The 19459-nt window shown below is 38.9% G+C and overlaps 1 protein-coding gene across 1 annotated transcript; it reads right to left on the reverse strand.

Moving 5' to 3' along the window:
- Positions 1-10152: 10152 nt before the first annotated feature.
- Positions 10153-18801, reverse strand: vax1 (ventral anterior homeobox 1). The gene is made up of 3 exons (XM_042502093.1): positions 18393-18801; positions 16595-16782; positions 10153-11396 (listed from the first exon to the last, which is right to left on the reverse strand). Exons 1-3 carry the CDS (start codon positions 18604-18606, stop codon positions 10863-10865), a joined length of 936 nt encoding a protein of 311 aa, XP_042358027.1. The 5' UTR covers positions 18607-18801; the 3' UTR covers positions 10153-10862.
- Between the last annotated feature and the right edge of the window lie 658 nt (positions 18802-19459).

Below are 19459 nucleotides of genomic sequence, written 5' to 3' on the forward strand. Positions count from 1 at the left end.
CCAATCTTTGCTCCTCACTGTACCTGCCGTTTTGCTTCTATGCATCTCTACACATCTCTAAGTGTTTTGTCTCTACGTGGTTTTATCTCTCTATTTCAAGTCTCTGCCTTCTGCGTCTCCACATCTCCACCTGTTGTGGCTGCCATTTGCTGGGCCTCACCCTACAAGTTATGCTTGATGCTCTGCAGTCCTATATGTGACATCATAATGTTCTGCAAAAATACTTTTCTGGCCATTACTCAACTGTGTTGATTGGAAGGAATTTGTAGTTTCTTTGCAGCAACATCAATATTTGAGGCATTATGGCTACATGAGTCTGGACACACATGGATGTAAGCTGTAACTGCAACTTGAGTCACAGAGGCATTCAACTGTGAGGGGGTAATTCTAGTCGATAATTGTTATAATTGTCTAAATTGAAATTATGTATTACATAAATTTGGTTGATAATTTGTTTAGGCTGGTTACAGAAGATGTTGACCAAAGTTTGGACTAGAGGTAAGGTATTTTTAAATGGAGTGATGATGCTTGGTTTGTGGTACCACTCAATAAAAATCATAGGTCAATAATTAAAATGTGTAGTGATATTTCTCTTGGGTATGTTTTCTTTCTTGTTTTGCAAATTATTTTGACACATTAAGCTTACACAGTGAAACCAGAGTAGAGGGACTCTGAAACACTAATGTTAGGCCTATGTCATGTCCAGGAAATTATGTTGATTTGTTTTTTGTCTGTCTATGTTGTCTCTAACTTCCTGTTTTGAAATTCTAACTCTCCTCTCGTTTCAGGTGTGTCTGTTTTCCCACCAGTGTGATTGTCGGCCCCACCCTGATTGTCTCCACCTGTTCCCCCATACCTGTGTATATATGGTTGGCGTCTACCTTTGTCCTGTGCCAGTTCGTCTTGTCTTTCGAGTCAGTCAACTAGTGCCATTTCCATGCCAAGATCTCTTGTCAAGTCAAGTTTTGTTTATTGTATGCTTCTGCTTTAGAGTCAGGTCAAGTACCGTGTTTTGTTTGTTATTTTGATAGATGTTTGTTTTTTTAGTGAAAGAAGTTATTTCCCCATTCGAGTGATTTTCTGTTTTTGATAAGTTTTGCTTCCTCTGTCAAGTGATTTTTAGTTTTTGCCATACCTCTGTGTGAGAGTATTTTTGTTGCATTTTTCTTAATAAATCATTTTGTTTGATACTCGTGAGTCATGCATTTGAGTTCTACTCCTAGTTTGGTTTTGTCAGCCTACTTGTATTACAGTGCATTGGTGAAACAACATAGACCTTTCAAGCTGCAGCCATGTTGGACAAAGCACATGTTTAACTAAACATGAATGATGGTTCTGTTCCACAGAGTTGGGCCACTAAGTCATATCAGTAAAACAAGAGCTCTGGAACTGGCACACATTTTTTAGAATTTTTATTTTTCAGGTATAGAAACAGATAAAAATGAATTACATTTTTGTGTGTGTGTGTAGCAGTGAATGGTGGGGCTGGCGGTCTCACATTAGTAAAATTAATGAGAACTGATTGTGCAAGTGCTACTGGACTTGCCGGCATGGATTTTTACAACTACACACTTGCAGAACTTATCCGGCGGTGATTATGGTTATTGGTCACATTTGACAAATCAAAATATCCAGCGTGAAAATGGTTTGTATGTTCAAAGCTCACAACAGTGTACAAATCTGCAAACTAAAGACACCACAGCACTTAGCAGTACCTACAGTATAGCTTCAGTGCATAAGTAAATGGCTGTTAATACCACGGTGCATCTTTAGACTTGGTAAATAGTAGGGATGGGCACTTTAAGGAACTCCCACATTTCAACACATGTAATGTAATTGGCCAACAATAGAAAACAAATAAAATATGAAAGTCATTTATTGAACAGCCAGGCTGTAATCAGCCTATGAAAGCATAAATTCAAAGTAAACATAAGAAAAATCAGCATACTTTCTGTCTGTGCCGTTACATAGGTTAGACGCAGAACTAAACAACCGTCTCTGAGCAGCTCTCCTCCCATTCACTTCACCGTCTGTCCTGTTAGCACAAGCTAACGCAGCAGCCACTCCATGGTCCCCCCCAAAAAAATAACACTAACACAGAAACATCTCTGCTTTGTCATAAAACCTGTTAATAACTGTTAGCAGTGATAATACCATCCTGACAAGCTGGAAAAGTCATGGAATTTGCAAATAGTCATTTTCAGGTCTGGAAAAGTTTTGGAAACCGAACCCTGAAAGTTTTGGAAAAATCATGGAATTTTGTTTCACAAACTTGTGTCATAATGCATGATGTGTTAAAGAACTGACTGAAATTTGAAAAGCCAACAATAATGTCTGTTTTCACAGTTTCTGGTTGTGATAAATTGTGTAATTATTGGTCAGTTTAGAGACATCTTTTATCATCAAATAAAGACCCAAAACAAACCAGCAACATAAACTTTTTTTAAAATAACCAAAAGAAATATTTTCCTACCCAAACCTGTGGGCCTGGCAGTCAAATAAGCAAATACAATGCAGCCATTTAAAATTGTATGCCCCTTCCATAAGGCAAAAACAAAAAACAAACAAGTCCGTCCACACCCTTCATATGGGGAACAGCCGCTTTATAGTTATATTCAAATAATCAAATCTAATCCTGCTCTTTATTTTAAATAAATAAATGTAAAAATAGTAATAAAGTAAAAAATGATAAAGAATATCGATGGTTGTACCTAACAATGTGTGGTCTTTAAAGTTTAGTAAAAAAAAATGTGTATGAACCCTGTGTTAGGTTTATGTTGGCCATGTAATGCAAATAGATAGCCATGTCACTGTGTGTAAGTGTGTGTGTGTGTGTGTTTGTGTGCGTGCGCACGCACGCAGGCTGACTCAGCAAATGTTCCACAGTTTGAAGCTCGCACTCCTGCAGCAAGGGTCTTATTGTTAATGGAGATTGAGCGACAGCAGAGCAAGGAGGCACTGAGAAAAACAATCGTCTGCTCTACAGTGCAATAAGCTTGAATACATTTCAAGAAGTAAAAAAAATAATAGAAAAGTCATGGTACATGTGGAAAGTTGGGCAGTGATTACTGTTGAATGATACTGACGTCCAAATCGAGTATTCAAGTTGGCTACTCATACCTGTCCCCTTTTAATACAATATAACCCAGAGTGCACCTACATGGACATAGACAACATGTTGATGAGGCTTATCCCAGTTCTGATCATATTCAGTACCTGGTGTTTACATGAGCACTGAGAAATCTGATTATTCATATTCCCCATATTTATGATAAATACTAGTAACCCTCTAACTGATTACTACAGTCTTTTTGTGCAGTTGCTGTAATATTTACAAAACCGACAATGATCATACCTCCTCTGCTTCGATCGCCAACAGCTGCCTGTTCTGAGCCCATCCACCGTCACTCTGTCTCTTCCTGTCTCTCTCTCACACACACACACACACACACACACACACACACACACACACACACACACACTTCATACTAGGCTTGTGCAATGCTATTTCTGAAAACAGCTGCTTTACTCTTACAACACTGTCCTCCACATCAGAGCCAGCCAGACTCTGTTACTGTGGAGTACAGGGGAGCAGTGGATGAAGATCTGCAGCCTCTTTTGTTGCTGAAAGGAAAAACTCTGTTCCTTAATCGCTTCAGAAGTGAGATGCTGCTGCCGCCACCATTGTTTCTGTTTGTGTTACGTCACTTGGCTGACAGCCGCAGCCACGCCTGCATAGATAGAAAGAACAGAGAAGAAGAAAAAAAAAAAGAATACATTCAGATGGGAAGCAAACACCAGACTCCTGCAGGGACGTCTGGGGTTTGTTGGATCCATCCACCACCCCTTACACCCGCCCTATAGGGACAAGGTAAAAGGTAGATTTATTCAATTTTGCAGCATTGGCAATTGGCCATTAAAATTTGTCCTTGGTCCTGTTACATCTTTTGGGATTTAAGGAGTTAATGAGTCTCACATCCTGGGGAAAGAAGCTGCTCTGTAGTCTGGTGGTAGCCTACAGCAGCAGATATTTCTGTATCTTTTCCCAGATGGCAGCAGGGTGAATAAACTGTGGCTGTGGTGGATTGGATCACATTTCTCTGGAGTTGTTGTGAAGCGGAGGAAACACTGTGATTCGAGACATATTTTGAAGCCACGGCCATGAGTCTTTGGCTCCTGTTAGCAGAAGGTTAAAGCTACCTTAGCAACATTTTCCATTTCTGAAACACTTTGCAGATATCGACACGTCTTTTTAGTTTATTCTCTCTTTTTGATCCTCCTTTTTTGGGTTTCTTTGCAGCGTCTGCAATTATTGCCAATGATGGAATCTTTTCAGGATTTTCTGATGGATGTATTATAGATTCTCTGATTTACAGACGTCTCTTTAACCATGTTAGCAAATGGGGAAAAGTCTTTCTCGGCCAGTGTCATCATGTGACCAACTCAAACAGTGTAATTCCACTTTCAGTCACTATGTAAATTTTGCATCAATGCATGGCGCACTTCCTTGGGGGCTTGGATTTTCTGCTATTAAATCAGGCTTTCCCTAAAGGTTTTTGCACACACATTTACATTTGTAGAACAGCCAATAGTAACTCACCCTCTCTGAAATGACCTGTGATTGGCCGTCCTGTAGACTGTCTAAAGACTTAAAACAGAGCTAAGAGGAGGTGCAGAGGTCTAGTTTTCTCTCAGTCCACTTGAATTAAAATATGTTGAAAGTTCATTCAAGGTTTTATGTCCAGTGACATCAAAACTCAGCTGCCTGTTCCAGTTTTGAAGGATAAATTGAAGGCTGATAGTTGCTGCAGATACATCATGGATTATGTTACTGTAGATTGTGCACTGTTTATTTTGTCCCCAATGACTTCCATTGAAAGCACACTGGGAAGTGATCATCTGAGCAAGCTCCATCATATTCACCAATTGGTCTCTGACTGTCTGTCTGTTGTTTGATGCTGAGCACTGTACAGTGAGTTTGTTAGAGCTTTTTGCTAAAACCAGCTGTGTTCTGCTGCTGTTGCTGTTGCTGCTTCTGCTGGAGACCATGCTGAGGACCATGAGAATCAACCAAAACAGTAGAGCTGCAGGATATCCAGGGTTTGCCACAGATTTGTGGCAGATTTGTGACCTACTGCACCTACTCATGCAGTTTTAGGTATCCTTCTGCGTTAGCTGTTTATGCCCCGGGATGTTGTTACCATGGCGTTAACAAATGGTGAGATGAAGCCAGCCAAAGTCACAGATGGTTAGATTTAGACAAAAGAGTCGTATGGTAAGGTGTAGGAAATAAAAAAAAAAAAACCCGCACACACACATCCACACGGAAAGTGAATTCAGGACTCCCGTAGGAAAGTTGGTTGTTTTTGGGACCTATAAACCTCCCCACCTGCCTGCCTTAGAAGCGCACTCACCCTCCTTATATCACGTGGTTACCAGCAGTATTATTACTGATGCTGTCCATCAGCGTTTCTTGCACACTTGATTGGTTCTGTCAGGCTGTGTTCTCCAGTGTGCGTTGCATGGGAACAGGCTTGGTGACATTCGGCTGTCTACAAATGTATATAATAACAATGCCACTGGTCCTGTCTGACGCTGTCCAACAGTGTTCCGGTTGGACCTGGTATGTGGCTTTTGGCATCATGCTTGTACACTGAAAGCACTGACAGAGCATCACTATTGGATGAGTTGTTCCAGAGTGTGAACGCCCTGGAACATCAGGCTCAAGGAAAGCGAAACTTAACTGTTCATTCTGCTGCATCTAAAACTTTGCTTTCACTTACAAACACCTTTAAACTGCTCCTCTCATCCATTACTATGGTCTGATCAGTTGTGAATGGATCGACAGATCAATTATCCACCCTACGACTGACAACTGCTGCTGAGGAAGAAAAAAGAACTCATGGAGAGAGAGAGAGCTGCTTTATTTTCACAGACCTGCAAAAACATCTGGATCTAGAGAGAGATGATTCAAAGGGACACACAGGCATTTAAAGGAGGCAAAATGAGTAAATAAACAGAGCCTATGTCTTATTTTGCTATACACTAGGTGTTTGTCCTCCCTCTTTTTAGCCATAGATAGCGCTGATGAAATTGTAAAAGCATTGTGAAAATATCTGCAAACTATGTGCCAATACAATACAGCAGCAAGGGTGCTGCAGATGTAATTAAACATTGTAGTATTTCAACACATTTGTAATTACGGTTATTTTGTGGCTTTATGCTGAGTGTTTTACAGAATACACAAGTGGAACCCTTGCTTTCAAGGGGTTTCCGCTTCCCTCACTCTTTGATTACTTAATGGGATTAATTATTCTGTGAAGAAGCACAGTGACTAAACTGCGCAGGTTTTTCACAACATGTAGCTCCGTAGCCGTGCCGAGCTTAAAGCTGCTTGATCAGTGTGCAAGGAGAGGGTCGCTTCCTCAGTAAGACTTGTTAGCACGTTAATCCCCAGATCCACCGTACGGCACAAAAAGGACAAGGCCAAAGAAAAAAAAACAGATACTAAAACCAAGACAGGATGTAGCCTTTCTTTCACCCTCTAAGACCTGAGCTTAAAGACGGGCCCATGTGAAGGGAGAAAATGTGTTGGTGGTCTGCCGCTATGACAGCCCTGTGCGTGCACACACACACACACACACACACACACACACACAGACACACAGACATACATACAAAGACATACACATACTCCCCTCGAAACCCCCCACTTACAAAAACCTCCCCGACCTTCCTTCTAATTGGACTTGGGGTGAGGGGAGAGAATGGGTGGGGGTGGCTGTCGGGGGTGGAGGGGGGTTAGCAGGCGTAAATGTGACCTTTTTTTCCTCCAAGGAGATTCCCAAGACACAGTGGGGAGGATTGGTTTCTTTGGGTCTGCTCACAAAAGAGCCTTAGTTTTCTCTGTTACTGGACAGTCCCGCTATTTCAACTGTGATTACTCTGCCAGAGGAAGCATGACTACACTCGGAACACGCCACTAAATGAATTTACAAACAAGCTGAAACTTGTGCGAGCATCTTTTTTCTTCTATCCCAGCAACAGTCAGTGGTGCACCAACCCGAAGTTAAAAAGTGTACGAAAGTATACTTCATTTAAGTACACTTAGTATACTTCCATGAGCACATTATTTAAGTGTGCTATTTTTTAATATACTATGTTATAGAGTTACTAAAGGCATACGAAAACACTCAAATGTACTTGACTGTACTATTTGAGACACTATGAACTTAAACATACTTACGCACACATGTTATTACTAATTTTGTACTTTTTAAAAGTAACCTTTAATCCTACTGTATTTCTCTTGAAAGTATTTTAAATTCTAATTTAAGCACACTTGAAATGCATTTGAATAAATTGTACTTTAAATGTACTTTTAACACATTTTACTCTAATTACAAACACATGTATTGTATTGTAAAGTGTACTAACAGCTAACTGAAAATGTGTGCTGTACTCAAAGAAGAGAGAAGTACAGTTTTTGGAAGTACAACATTAGAAATTAAAGATATATAAAGTATATTTAAGGGGATCTTTATAGTGTCTTAAGGTAGTACAGTCAAGTACAATTAATTGTATTTTAGTATGTCTTATCTTATCAATATTTTAATGTAATGTCAGTGCATCAAAAATAACACTTTTGATTTATTATTCATGTGCTTATGCAGTACACCAAGTATACTTAAATGAAGTATGCTTCAGTATACTTTTTGTTTAATATGTGATTCATTCTGGTTCACTGTACCTTTTTTTTTTACCTGGGACTAAGTACATTGTTAGAACATCACATATAGCAAACTTCTTGTGCATTTTCAATAAGTATACTTTTGCTTAAGTCTAGTTCAGAGTACCTTTTTGTACCTGGGATGTACAAATCCATACCTGAGTATCTGTTACAGTACCACTCTACAAGTGTAAGCCTCTTTACACATTTTACTGCAGTAAACATGAAAAAGTATTATTAGCAAAATGTAGATAAAATATACCATGTAGGGTCGTTTAACAAAAAAAATAAAACAATCAAGATGATTTATATGTAAAATCTCAAGTTGCAGATGAAGTATTGTTGTGGAATAGTTCTAATGGATAAAAAGTGTTGACATTAATATATAAATATTATAATAAAATAATTTCGATAAAGTAGCCTTAATTGAATGTGAAGTACCTTAAAATGATGCTTAACTTTAGTACTTCCACAGGCAACCGCCGATACACACCATAATTCACCATGGTACACAACTCCACCGCTGCTTCTGCTTCATCTCCTCAACTGCTGTTGCTCTTCATTTATTCCTGATAATGATTCAGCGACTCTACGCTCTGTTTTTTCAGTGCTGTGCTTTCAGGTTCAGTGTCTTTGTGTGTATTCCGGTCTTTTCATGGTCCACATGAGGTGTTGTGTTCTTAATGGTGGAACCAGTAAACTGTCCCGCTGCACATCTCGGCCACAGCACACCGCACTCACCCAGCGCCTTCCCTAACAGTTCAACATGTACCGTTACTTCCTCTCAGCTCAGCCCAAATCCAGGAACAAACTAACGTCTTTTTTTTTTATCACTGAAGGCAAGCCACCGCAGAGCAGCTGGGCCTGGACAGTTTAGCAGGTATATCAAACTGAAACTGTAAATATCTGACAAAATCACATTTATCACCATTCATCACAAAGTGGTTATACCATGTCAGATAAATATAAAACGTAGAGATTATACAATTAATTGATTAATTAACTGAATTAATTAATTATGAAAATAATTTGTTGCAGTCATTTTCTTATAATAATTTCACAAACCAAAAAAGAAAGTAAATATAACTACCCCTATATCAACTATTCCTAATTAATGTTTAATATATGTCTAAGTGGTAAGTTTACTCAAAATTTAGCTGTATTTACTTCATTTTGTGAAGTTGTTGCAACTTAGAAATGCAAGGTGAAATGACCTTGTTCTTTCTAAGTTTTAGCAGCTTCAGTAAACCAAGTTAGTCTGACTGAACGTGATCGTAGCAATATTGAGTAAATATAACAAAATTTTAATTAAAGTTAACAATTAGACGTAAAGAAACACCATTATGGTAAATAATTATTGACTGACATCAGTTTCCCAGATTTTTTTAAACTAAAATAATATTGTCAGATTTTACAGTGTAGTGCTATTGGAAACCTCCCAGTCCCAGTGTGTAATGGTGCTTTTAATAAAGTTCTTCATGTTGTTCACTCTAGTCAAAGATTAGTGGTGATAACATCCAAAGTCCCGTTACCAAAAATAGTGAAACAAACTCTCAGCAATGTACACATCAGGCCTCTGTGTATGAAGTATAACAGTCATGAAATTTATCATAACTTGATTCACAGCAACATGGATGAACAAAAAAATGAAAAACACACTTGTCTTTGTCTGTAGCCATATATATATGCACATTTGTACCACACGTTTCACAGATTTCAAGATATTTCACAATAACAGCACCAAAGAGCTTTTGATTGATTCCTCAACCCCGCTAATACATTCATTCATTCGTTATTTTCCAGATATACTAATATTCTATTAGATACAGAAGTGAATAATTTACAATAAAATAAGGTACATTTTTCATTTTCAGTACTTTTATACTACAATAATTCCATTCAGTCTCCACGTGCATCAGTCTGCCTGAAGTCTCTGATGAAGGCTGTGGATTTTGAAAATTTCACAGAGAAAGGAAAGGTTATTGTATTGTCTTAATGATTGAAAAACCTGTTACCTTGCAGTGTTCAACAAAGCAAGCAGCTCGCTAATGCTGAAAAGATTTTCTCCAGCAAATCATTTGTGTGCTTAGCTCCTGCATGGAATAGAAACTGTACACCAATAAATCTGAGAACTCACAGTGGTATTAAAATCACAGACCAAAGAAAAGTCAGGTACTGCATCTTGAAGACGACAATGCCACAAAGTGTTTTTGTTGTAAAATGTTAAAATCCTCACCAAACCATAGCGAAAACAACACGGAACAATTGAACCATCATACTGTATGACAACACCATCTCTGGATTATGCTTTGGTTTGGTCCAAACTTAATACAAACAGATATACAAAAGATCTTTTTGTTAGCTGATTTTTTACGAGGCACCTGCATAAGCAAATTGCATTCACACGTCAAATGCATTGGGTTTGGTGCTGACACTGGCCTTGCAGTGACCTTCAAACAGGCACTTTTTTCTCCCCCAATTCTGTGTCGAGAATTCGGCCTTGCTTGTTCATTTATAATGCTGCATTTTAAATGTATTATTTTTTTTTTTATTTGCTGATTGGATCTCACAAACTGCTGCTCAGGTGTCTGACAACTCGCTTTCTTTCTCTACATCTACTCACTTCAGTGACATGCATCTACCCAACACAATCAAATAATAAAAAGACAATTCAGAGAGGTACCATCACTTTACACTGTCTGTCTCAGTCCTTCCTGCTATACACTCTGTAGCACTTCTGCAGCCATCGAGTGGTTGTGGTGTGAAGCAGCCATATTCTCTGTTATTATTTTGGATTAATAGATCGGATTTAACATTTATTTAACAGAAACCTGAAAGATCCCTCAGTCATCTCCTCAGAGTCTCCCTAAATCTCTGTAACAAAGTCCTGTATGAACATTTTGTGCAAAATCTTTCCACTACCACCCTGTCTTTGTTAAATGAGCTTGTGTAGGTCTTTGTTTTCTTCCTTGTACAAGGCATCAGATGTGCAACTGGAATACATGAACTGCTACAGAACATGACACGGACAGATGAAAGAGAATGAGCAAAACCAAACAAAGACAGTAAAAGCCAAGAAAACAACAAAAATGTGTCCGAGGAAACAGGAATCCATCTATGTCAAAACAGAGCATCATTCCAGAGTTTTCTTGTCCATGGATTCTTTGCCATTGGTCCGCGAATAGGGCTCAAAAGCAGAGGAGCTCAGGTAGCGGGCAGAAAGTTCCTGCAGGTTGCCGGCCAGCGAGCCGGCCATCGTCAAGGGGTTGGAGGAAATGCGGGTGGCGACGCCGCTGAGTAAGGAGGGCATGGGGAAGCTGAAAAGGCCGTGAGCTGCTGGTGAACTCTGCAGGCCCGCCACTGTCCCTGAGCTGGTGACGGCAGGTAGAGGAGGGCTGCCCCCCGCTGTGCTGGTGCTGCCGCCGCTGCTACTGCTGCCATTGCTGGCCATGGCCATGGAGGGCGGCCGCAGGGCGGAGCCCAGTGTGCTGCTGCCGCAGTGGGGCAGGAGGCCCGGGAGGCCTGGAGGCGTCAGCAGTCGACCCTGCTCCAGTAGTCTGAGGACACTGCAGGTCGCTGCTGTCTCTGAAACCACTGAGCGCAGCTCCGAGTCCTTCCCCTGGTCCTTCTTCTGCTTAGTACGCCGGTTTTGGAACCAGACCTTCACCTGGACAGGAACACAGAGGAGAGAAGAGCCCTTAGAGCAGGGAGCAGCATGCTATGCTTGGTGGGCAATCCTGTAGTGTGAGAGGCAGCCAGCGGCCAGTCACAGCAGCACAGGTTCTTAGGAATTTAGGTCCTTTACAGATTTTTAGGTCATTTCCAGGATTTAAGGTCATTTACAGGATTTAAGGACATTTCTAGGATTTTAGGTCATTTACAGGATTTTAGGACATTTACAGGATTTTAGGATGTTTCTATGATTGTAGGATATTTCTTGGATATTTAGGACATTTCTAGGATTTCAGGACATTAGGGTCTTAGCTAGAACTACTTTTTTGATAAACAAGCTCTATTTTGACACTGTTTCATGCACTCAGGCACCTTATGTATACTAAAAGTACAGAACAAACCCAGATTTGGCCTGCGGGCCATAAATTGAGTACCACTGCCTTGGAGATGCATGTTAAATGTATAGTGGTGTTCATGTATTATTTTGCCTTTATGGGATAGGTTACAGATACAGAACAATATGAGTTAAAGTACCCTAAATTCAACATCATTTGGAAAAAATAATCAAATGTTAGTTATGAATGAATTTAAAAAAAGTAAAAATTCATATTCACTGATAATCGGGGCACCTCTGTGTCCAAATGGTTACAGCGCATGCCACATAACCGCTGGTTTGATCCCAGCCGAAGACTATTGTTGCGTGTCAACAATCCCTCCCCCTCCCCCTCTCTCCAGTCTGCCTTTACTGTCCACTATCCTGTATTGACAAAAATGCTAAAATTAATCTTAAAATCATAGTGTTCTGACTGATTGTCTCAGTCCTTGGAGATAATTGCATTGTTGGGCTTCACAAGTGAGTGTCTTCCCAGATTAAGTTGATTGCTTTTAGCCAACTCTTTTGTTCACTGATCAAAAGTAGTGAAGTGCCCGGCCATCCCTGACCCTATCACCATATACACCTTCAGATACTCACTGGAGCTAAACATGCAGATATGCTCACACACACACACACACACACACACATGGTCCAGTAGGTAATGACTGAAGACAGTGATTGATCAGAGGCTGCAGAGATGTGATTCAGTGATGGAGGAGAGTCTCACTGCTCCACAGCAGGCACGGGTTTAATTCAATCAAAACTTGCTCAGAGAGCCTTTCACATGTTAAACACTGATAAACTCCCTCTTACTCTGCAGAAGGTTGGACATGAACTCACATCCAGACAGTCAGCTGCCATTTGTCTTTTTTTTTTTTTTTTTCATAATTTGATACCTACAAATATCTGCCAGTAATAATAATATTTAAAAAAAAACAATTACTTCATTGTTTATTGGTTTTGTTGCTAATTGATTGTTATGATTATGTTGATAAAAAGGTGGCAGGGTGTTATTTATTTAACCCTTTCAAATCAGAGCAAATTTCTTTCAAAAACAGGGGAAGGCAAGAAGCAACTTAGCATGGCCCCCAAATGAGAAAAAAACAAACAAAAAAGTTAAAAAGTTACAAGAGTATTACCTGGAAATGAGCAAAAAAAACCCAAACAAACAAGAAATTGAATTATTTTTTTCTGTAACATGATGTTAAATATAAAATCATGATCATTATAAATATAGTTTTCTGGATATTTCCTCTATTTTGGGGGATTATTTTTCTATTAATCCTCCCCCTTTTTAAAAAACTTTCAAAAACTAAAATTTCTTGCAATTTGTGGGACATTTCTTGCCAAGTTTCCCTTTCCCCCATGTTTTCAAAAGAAATTGAGCAAATTTGATCTGTTTTAGTGCATAGAAAGGTCATAGAGCTGAACAGCATCTGAATGCAGCAAAAGACAACAGATGTCGATCCAGGTTTCAAATGGTTAAAGATGAAATTATTTGCTGGAATTACAGAAGATTAATCAGCAATAATTTGACAACTGTTTGATTGTTTAATTCAATTATTAAGAAAAAAATCCAAACCTTTTGCACAGTCAGCTTCTGAAATCAAAGAATACGCAGCTTTTCTCAGTGTTAGATGATTATAATACAAATATCTTTTTATGCCTTTTGGTTAAAAGAAGCAACCAGTATAAAAACGTCTCATTCTGGTTCAGGGAACTTGTGATAATTTATTTATTGTTTCTAACTTGTTTTCTTATATTTTACAACATAAATAATCAGCTGTTTCATTTGAAATGCACAAAATCATTTTCAGCCCTTAATGTCTACAATTGATGCTCCAAGATAAACTTCATTTTGAAGGTATGAAAACCCTGTTTGCTCCACAGCTCCTGCAAATTTTCATTCTCTCAAACTCAAAATTCAAAATGGCCACCGAGGCATCAGTGACCTGTACCTTCTTTTCATTTGCAGCACTGGATTTCCCGGCCCTGAAAATGTGGTTTCAGCCTTCACATTACACAGAACGTCAAACAGGAACCAAGAATTCATTCCCTCACTGAAAATCTCAAAAGGCTGCCGTAATTACATCTTGGAATATGAAAACATCTGGTTAATTTTTGTACTTTCTGAATATTTCCAGATCTTGACTTAATTGTATGTAGTATGTAAAAGATACTAAGCTTTATTTCCTCCATTTATTTCACAAATGTAGCAAGTGTTTCTTACAGTGTTTGATTTTGTGTGAGGACTGTTCAGTAAACAGAACATGCAGCTGTTCCTGGAGTATCCAGGTAAAACAAAACCTCAGTCCTTATATTCCTACAGCCAAGGAGGAGAAAATGAATGCACTCTTAGTGATAAATTAACAATCAGGTCAAGTCATGCATGTGACTGAACGGATCCATTTAGTTATTCTGACACATGCACTCTTCACTTTGACATTATTTTAGTTGAATAACTGTCAAAAGTGAAACAAAAACAGTTCTCTGTGATTGTAAGTTTACAGTGATCACACCTGACTACTTTCACATTGAACTTAATGTATATGTACCAATCAGCAGTGATCCACCAGCTCAGTGCCGCTGCCAGCCCAATCATATCTTCTTTTTTTCAGTGGGTGGTTTAATTCATCAGTAGCTTTTAAAAAACATTTCACATCAAGAGGCCCCGCCGCTCCGACCAACATTTTCTGTTTGCCACGGAGAGAATGCTCCTCAGAACATCCTGTTTTTATAGGTTACATTCTCCCTGCAAAGAAGACAAGGTGATGGCGGTCACTCAAATAAAGATGATTAGGTGTGCACGCAGCAAATGGCTGTCGTTCCTTAATGTAACGACCTGTGAGTCGCATGGAACAAAACGTTAATTTCACCGTGTTGTCATTAAAAGGCATTTCATCAGGGCGAGAAGATGACACTAGAGGAAAAACCTAAAGGCTTTGTCCTGCCTCCGTACGGAGGAAAGCTTGTTTTCTATATTACCTTTATGGGAGCAAAATAACATCTTGAGACATTCACTTGGATCGAATTAGTGTGAAAAGAAAGCACCAATAGGCCAAATGAAAAGGAGAAACATACAAAATAGAAAAAGCAAATAAGGAAACTGTGCGTGGCTGTGATGAAAGGAACAGTGAGTTTGTTGGATGTGGACAGATTGAGGTTGTGGGTTGTAGTGTCATTTGGTGAGAAAAGGTTGACCTTTTGCAGACCTCTACTCAAGGTCAACCGCCCTCCGCTGCATTGAAAGCCACCACACATTAGCACAAAGACCAAGCTGATGGCACCGTTAGCCGCTTTGCACATTTCACAAAATAAACAAATAGATGAAGGAAATTTGGGTTGAAAATACACTGAAACTTTGTAGCAGACCGCCGGAGTTCTCTGAAGTACAAATTATACTGACCGGGTGACTGGCTTTAGAAACGGGTGTTAAACCCGGGGTGCAAACGCTGCTCATCCACGGCGGACACACATGACCCACCGCTGACCCACGTGTATTACAGGACGAGGAAGTCAGCGCGTTTTCTAAAGGCTGCTTCCATTTGAGCAGTGTCAGATAATAATGTCAAACACTCCTTGAGCTATATTGACACTACATTAGATTTATTAAGCAGTGAGCGCTCTTACTTTACGGGCACACATAAAATCAGGAATATTCCTGTAGGAAATCCTTAAAGGTATAAATGATGAAATAAATCCAAACCAAAGGTTCACCTCAGCGCTCAGACTTAAAACACCTGCCAGTGCTCACACACACATGAACAGACAACTCTGTGAACATCAGCACTCGACAGCAGCTACAACTTTACAATGATTATTGGTGCCATTAAATATTTTTTAACATCAGCCTTGCCTATAAATCAGGCCTTTATTTTTTGTTAAAGATCAACTGCAAAACACAAAAGTTAAGTAGTAAATTTGTCTCTGAGTATACTGTTTGGTATATGCACGAAAAATGACTGCAGCTTTAATTAACCCCTTGAAACCTGGATCGACATCAGTTTTCTTGTGCCGCATTCATACACCTTTCACAAGACATTTAATACATCAGCAAATTGGATTGATCTACTTAAAAAAAACTGAAAAAATGCAATGAATAAATGCAACTTGACAAGAAATGTCCCACAAATTGCAAGAAATTAGTAAAAGGTGAAAAGTAAATGATCTGAGGATTAGTTTAAAAAAAGAGTGAAATTGAAAAATTCTTGGGAAAAATGTCTAGAAAACTGTATGTATAATTATTGTAACCATATATCTTAAATTATGTTGCAGAAAAAAAAAGATTCTTGGGGGGCTTTTTTCTCGTTTTTTCATTTTCTTGTTTGTTTTTGCTTTAACTTTCCTTTTTTTGTTGTTGTTTATTTTCAGGTTGTTTTCATATTGTTGTTTTTTTCTTACTAATTTCCAGCAAATATCTGGGCCATCTCCTTAGCTCATTGCTTTCTACCCATGTTTTTCTTCTAAAAATGTCATACTAATCCTGTTAAGGTTTTAAAGGGTTAAGATAAAACTGTTTTGTCTAAAATGGATTTAATCATATATTTGCATTGAGGTTTCAGAATGAAATGAAATGAATTGATTGTATGTGTAAATTCACCTTCCTCTGACAAAGCAAGTGCTCCTAGTGCACTGTAACATGGTTAAAAGAAATGGTGTTTTTGGTGTAAGAAGTCAGAACAAAAAGGTAATTGCATTACATTCACACTGCTACTTCAGTTCAAACAAAAGCATCCCTAATGCACCGAAGCTTGTCCAGTTTACACAGAATACAATATTTTCTTCATCTAGCAGGTTCACACACAGTGCAAACATACCTGAGTTTCAGACAGATTGAGCTGACGGGCCAGCTCCGTCCGTTCCCTCCCCACCACATACTGGCACCTCTGAAACTCCATCTCTAACCGGTACAGCTGCTCTGCGGTGAAGGAGGTGCGGGTTCGCTTGGGTCGGTCCAAATCCAAACCTTTGGGCAGGATGATCTCTCGGATGGAGCCTTTAGCATCTGCAACAAAGAGCTTTGAATCAACAACTCAGAGGCAAACGGTACAACCACATATTGACTGCAGCACATGCAATATATTCACAGACTGCTGTTTTTTAATTTGTTCAATTATTATTATTATATGTAGCTCAGTGGTGCAGGAACTATGAATTTAAAGTAATGTGTCAATTTAGTAAGTAATCAGTTTTATTTTATGGCAGTGCAAATGTAACATGTACCTGACAAAAATATTGTTTGATTGAATTGTGCATTACATGTTTGAGTTTACAACAGCCTGTGTTTGCAATCAGTCCAGATTCAATCTTGTGAACAGTAAACTTCCACTGAAATGAGTAACTTTACTGCATACAAAGTGTTTACAAATGTGCATGCATGATAAGTGAAGAGGATATATTATGTATTAATTAAGAAGGACAGAAATATGATGTTCCATTTCAGAGCTCTGATGTATAACTGTGTTATCACAAAAGAGAAACTACAACGACTGTGGGTTAAAAATGATTATACAATAAACATCTCCATTTAACAACAATGTGCATTTTAAATTAACTACAATTTTAAAACATGATAATAAAATATTGTGAAGCTGCAATAAATTCATTTTGAATTATTTTAGAACTAACAGAAGAAGAAAAAAAAACAATAATTATAAAATTTATGTCCAGTAGAATAATTATATTTTAGGTAGTGAGGCTGCTTTCTCTCATTATATCTTGCGTAACTAATCCAGGTTATATTTATAGTTTGTTTTCATACACACTCAGTGTTGTGCCAACACTGCATGAAGGAAATTACATAAATCACTCGCTGGGCAACTGACACTCAAACACACACACACACACACACACACACACACACACACACACACACACACACACACACACTTCCAAGAATTATTGACACGAAATATTTGTAAAAACAAACTCCTAACATCTGTTTTTCTTTTGCAATATTTATATTAATTATCACATGAAAATTGTAATGCATTACATACAGAATCTGTCCTGCAATCATTTATTTTTAAATAACCGATGGTGTACACATTTAAATATACTTAGGACAATTGAAGTGAATTGTTCATTTTAATTAATAACATTATCATTAAAAAAAATTAACATAATGTTTTATATGAGTATGAATTTATTTATTTATTTTTTTAAAAAAAGCTTCTCATAATATTTACGGCATAAATGGCAAAAAACCAAGAAAATAAATCATTGAGGTCCTGCAGTATGACCTAGAATTAAAGATACTTAATCCTTAATAATTATTATTTCTTTTAGCATGACAAATAATTTAGTTTACATTTTTAAATCTCTATAATTATGCAAAAAAATGACCTCCATAAAATTAAACAAACAGCCATGGAGTTTAAATTTTTTTTGACTAGGATATTTTGCTCTTTACTTGAATTGAAGTGAAATCCTCCTGTTATATCAGCAGCCACTGATATTACAAAGGCTGCATTTTAAGTCCAGTTTTTAAAGGTACTCTTTGATTTTGTGATTCTAAAATATGTATTGTCGAACAGCAGTTTAGACTTTTCTCAAACGAATGATCTGTGAAGGACGACACAAAGTTCCAGAAAAAAGAAAGAGCACCAGCCTCACCTCGGACGAGTATTCTCCGACAGTAGTCCGGGTCCCCCGTGCTCCCCCTGTTCTTCTCGCAGTTGTCCACAGTCCCAGAGGGGGAAAAGGAGTCCTGCTGCTCCTTGAGGAAGCTTTTGGACAAGCTGCCCTGGGAGTCCTTCTCATCTTTCCCCTTCTTTAGTCCATTCTTCAGCCCCATCCCTTCCGTCTCTTGGTTGTACCTGACCTCCATGCTCAGTTTATCCTCTTGGACCTGTGGCTCGTCCGCCTCTTTTTTTCCTTTGTCAGGTGAAAAAAAGGAGGTTACGGAGAACGCGGTGCAGTGGATCGTCTGGACAGTGTGGGGTTTAGTTTCAAAACAGCACCTTTCAGCAGGGTAGAGTCAGCTATCTAATGTTTGGTGAAATACTTCCGTCGCCCAACCAAGGAGCCCTATTATCACTGACCAAACTCCCCTGCCCAATGATCATGGACTTCACTGTGAAACTCAACAGTAATTCAATGCCCCCCTTTCCTCGTTACATAGACATAAGGCTGATAGATGATCTCCAAATAATCAGAGCCATGGATGCGCACTCGCTGGTTCAATTGATTACGGTAATTTTGCTGCCTCCACATTTGCGTAACCTCATGAATACACTAAATTGTTTGGGGAAATAGATCAGGTCTTGATAGAGGGTTTGCTCATCCCGTCCACCTCAGTTTGCCTGCTCTCAGCCCAGACAATCAAGACAAATGATTGGTCTTGCCTCGCAACCGAGCCTCCATGAACCCCACATGAACGCACACAATCAAAGAGGTACAACTCTTGCAGACCTGAAAAAAGTTCTCCGGGTGCTTCATTCCTCCGTCCGCAGAACACAGCCATGCATCTTTTCCCCGACTTTTCACGGCGTACCTGATTACTGCAGCATGTCAGCGAACTTTGATCCCGCTTTTCCCTTTGACTCTCTCACCAATCAACGTAATTCTGCTATGTGCAGATCTTGCCGCTATGCTGTTGTAGGCAAGAGACACGAGAGAGAGGGAGAGAGAGAGAGAGAGAGAGACAGGTGAAAGGATAACGAACAAATCCACGTCGGTCA

The sequence above is a fragment of the Plectropomus leopardus genome, chromosome 15 (genome assembly GCF_008729295.1).
Source record: "Plectropomus leopardus isolate mb chromosome 15, YSFRI_Pleo_2.0, whole genome shotgun sequence".
Lineage (NCBI taxonomy): Eukaryota > Metazoa > Chordata > Actinopteri > Perciformes > Serranidae > Plectropomus > Plectropomus leopardus.

Coding starts and splice junctions, on each gene's coding strand:
- vax1 (XM_042502093.1), bottom strand. CDS start 18,606: ATGGAGGTCAGGTACAACCAAGAGACGGAAGGGATGGGGCTGAAGAAT. Junction 16,783..18,392: donor TCGGAGAATACTCGTCCGAG/GTGAGGCTGGTG, acceptor TCTTTGTTGCAG/ATGCTAAAGGCTCCATCCGA. Junction 11,397..16,594: donor TCAATCTGTCTGAAACTCAG/GTATGTTTGCAC, acceptor GTTCCTGTCCAG/GTGAAGGTCTGGTTCCAAAA.